This window comes from Hibiscus syriacus, unplaced genomic scaffold (genome assembly GCF_006381635.1).
Source record: "Hibiscus syriacus cultivar Baekdansim isolate YM2019G1 unplaced genomic scaffold, ASM638163v2 tig00111128_pilon, whole genome shotgun sequence".
NCBI classification, from domain to species: Eukaryota; Viridiplantae; Streptophyta; class Magnoliopsida; order Malvales; family Malvaceae; genus Hibiscus; species Hibiscus syriacus.
This window is the reverse complement of record NW_024062989.1, coordinates 888,341-891,833: the sequence shown is the minus strand read 5'-3', so window position 1 is coordinate 891,833 and position 3,493 is coordinate 888,341. Positions and strand designations below refer to the sequence as shown.

At 31.7% G+C, this 3,493-nt stretch overlaps 1 protein-coding gene across 1 annotated transcript; it reads right to left on the bottom strand.

The window, feature by feature from the left end:
- Positions 1–929: 929 nt before the first annotated feature.
- On the bottom strand, positions 930–2,809 carry LOC120154346 (ethylene-responsive transcription factor ERF110-like). The gene is made up of 2 exons (XM_039166122.1): positions 2,273–2,809; positions 930–1,960 (listed from the first exon to the last, which is right to left on the bottom strand). The coding sequence occupies exons 1-2, from the start codon at positions 2,739–2,741 to the stop codon at positions 1,215–1,217; spliced, it is 1,215 nt and encodes a 404-aa protein (XP_039022053.1). The 5' UTR covers positions 2,742–2,809; the 3' UTR covers positions 930–1,214.
- Between the last annotated feature and the right edge of the window lie 684 nt (positions 2,810–3,493).

Below are 3,493 nucleotides of genomic sequence, written 5' to 3'. Positions count from 1 at the left end.
TATTAATGAGACCTTGATAATGTTAGTAAAATTTGTGCACTTCAATTTATGAACATTTATATTCAAATTTTATGTACATAAATTAAAATTTTATTTTGATTTGATTTTAATTTATTTAATTAACATAATATATCAATGGATTCTACTTGTTACAAATGGGAGATATCAAATTTATATCTCCATTAATGTGTGTTTGTCAAACATGCACTTATATGATAAAAAATAAATAATCAAATATTTATTTTTAAAATATAAGTACATATACAAGAATGAAGATAAATATATATTTTTATATAAAATCATACATTCACAGATTATGCTATTAATTTTAAGGGTTAAATTATAATAAGTTCAATTCAATAAATATTAAAAGATTATTTTTTTAAGTAAACTACGTATTTAATACTTAAACTATAAATTTTAATCTATTTTGAAAAAGATAAAAATTTAATTATTAAAATAGACCAAAAGTAATAATTTAAATATTAAAAATATAATTTATTATATTTTTGAGTAATCCAAAATACTTCTAAATGATGATATATGTTATAAATATTCAACTATTTAACAATAGATACCTTAAAATTTCTGATATTTGAACTTGAAATATCTAAAATCAACTAGCATTCATTCAACCATATAAATACATTTGCTATTTTAATGATAAATAAAAAAAATTAAATTTCATATGAAACTATTTATTTTCAAATATAAGATTTTCCCAACCAAAATGTAAATTGAGATAAATAGAAAAAAAATAAAAATTACATATAATTCTTATCTTCCTAATTAATTTAGCCAAAATAGAAAATCTAATGGATTCAACGCCGTATAATTTTATTATTTTTGTACCCAACTCTGAGAAGAGTATTCTTAAAAACACAAATTAGATAAAAGATAAATTATGAAAAACAAAATAATAAAATGTAAAAAAAAAAGTACATTCTTAACGAAGACGGCTTGGGAAAAAAAGAATGTTCGATTTCTTTCTACATCTTTTGTTCGATAATTGAGAGAAAGCAAACATCAAATCCCTTTCGAGAACCAAGCTAATACGTCTAAATGTCTCTTTGTTTGTATTCCCCCTCTTAAGCTTTTCATATTCCTCTTGTCTTTTTCTTTTAATTCTAATCAAATCTAAAGCTAAATGGGAAAAAGGGGACAAGATTTGGATTCAAATGATATTTTTTTTATGTTGTAAAACAAAGGGATTACTATGCACCGGTGGATGAAGGATAGTGATCGGGATGAGAACTCGGTGGCACTGAGAAATCTGACCTACTTACCTCAGTTTGATCGGACGGCTGCCTCAAAATGTCCATCTGTTGTTGCTCGGCGAAAAACAGGGGAAAATAAGCAGAGGAAGAAGATGAAGAGCCGCAAGCAGAAGAAGTAGAAGCTAGAAATGAAGAAGGGAAAGGTGAAAAAGAAGAAGATAAGAGTGGTTGTTGAATATTGGGTAATTGAGAGGATTGAATCATCTGTTCCATCGAGCTCGTATCTTGTTGCTCATGGACACCGGCGGAACTCTGTAGCAGCTGAGAGTACTGCCAATAATCTCTCAGCATATCAGCGGTGGAGCTCTGGAGAGCTTGGTAAAACGACGGCAATAGTGAAGAATGAGACGGTTGGAAATGGGTCGTTAGAGAACTGGAAACCGGTGTTTGGGTGGCGGGAAAATTAGGCATTGGTTGAGGAACGGCCCTGACAAGTTCGGGAAAATTTAATTTGGCCCTGTTTCCCCTGAATCTCAAAGCGGCTTCATCATAGGCTCTTGCGGCGGCTTCTGCAGTATCAAAGGTGCCGAGCCAAACTCTTGCTGCTTTGTGAGGATCGCGTATTTCTGCAGCCCATTTCCCCCATGGCCTTTGCCTTACGCCTCTATATTTTCTTCTTCGCTCCCCGGTTTCTTCATGGGATGCTGCTGCTGCAACAACAATGCTCCGAGTTTCATCACAAACTGCTTTAGAGATTATTGAGAAAGAAAGTTAATCCCATGAAAATCTTAAATGCTTGCAGAAAGTTGCACCTTTGAGTTTTACAAAAGCTGGCTAATGGATAACATGCAATATTACATATTAGTATTATTATTATTATTATTATTATTAACAGTAATCCATATATATATATATATATATATATTGGTTTTATCAAACCGTTGACAATAGGAAAACAAGTATTTTCTAGATTATGCAATCTTATAAGCAATGAAAACAGGAGCTGAACTCGCTAGATTTGGATTGAAAGCGAAATTATAATGGAAAATAGATACCAGAAGTTGCAGCAGATGATGCTGAATCGCCTCTAAAATCAGCAAAACTTCTCTGAATCCCACTTGTTGGTGCAGACTCAATGAATTGAACGCTAGTCTCATCTTCACGCCCTCGTTTTTGACTTATCCGTAGACCCGAAGTCGAGCCAGAACCGGAAGGAGAATCAGCCGATGAGCTGCTGTGTGCAAAACCAGACGACACCTTGCCCGCTACGTTAGCACCGTAACCCCAATCAGAAAATGCCCTCTGTTGCCCCGACACGACATGCGGGAGGACAGATACCATTGCAGACATCTCCGTTGATTGTCCTTGTTGTTGCCCGGAAAACATCATCGGCTGGCTCAGTTCTTGGATTTGAGACAACTGGGAATATTCTTGTTGTTCATCCTCTTCACCACCGCCGCCATGAGGAAACCTGGCGTGCTGACTTGAACCTCTTTGGTGCGCCACCTTGTTGAGTAAGCACATGAAAACCAAATTTTAATCTTTGTGATATTTTTTCCTTTTGTTGAAAAAGAGAAGATTGTATAGCCTTTGAATCGAAATGAAGGGAGGTGGTATATATACGTGGATCGAGGAAATCTAAAAGCTGAAGCTTTGATCATGCGCCGCCACTCTTCTAATTTATAACTCTACATAGATGTTATCAGACACGTGTGGGATCCATGTTATAGATAGGGTTAGATATGAATATATTTTTATTTTCCTTTAATATTCATTGTACTTGGTATCAAATATCAAATTGTATCCACTCTGTTCAGGGTGGAAATATATATATATATATAATTTGAAATTTTTAGGATAAATTATTCAAATATCAATTAATTATGAGATTGACGTTGATATAACCATTATACAATTATAAAGTGATTTTATTGTAATCATTTATCATTAAAAACAAATAGTGTGTGATTTTAATCGAATTAATCGATTGAATTGAATTAATTTGATTGGTTACCAAATTAGTTCAATTAGGGAATAGTTAATATCTTTTAATATACAATCAACTATTAATTGGACTCGAAATTGGTTAATCAACTGAAATTATTAAATATTATATATATTAAATATATATTTTAAGCTCAAACACATTATGAATTAATACCCATTTATTTTTTAGCCACACTAGAATCATTAAATTATTAATACATAATAAATTTTAACCCAAATTAAAAAATTACTTCTCATATATTCAAATTAATATAATTAGAAAATTATTA

What these genes read in the sequence shown, in the direction of transcription:
- LOC120154346 (XM_039166122.1), bottom strand. Translation starts at nt 2,741, where the DNA reads ATGTGCTTACTCAACAAGGTGGCGCACCAAAGAGGTTCAAGTCAGCAC. An exon ending in ATCATCTGCTGCAACTTCTG is followed by an intron (nt 1,961 to 2,272) that starts GTATCTATTTTC and finishes TCTCTAAAGCAG; the next exon opens with TTTGTGATGAAACTCGGAGC.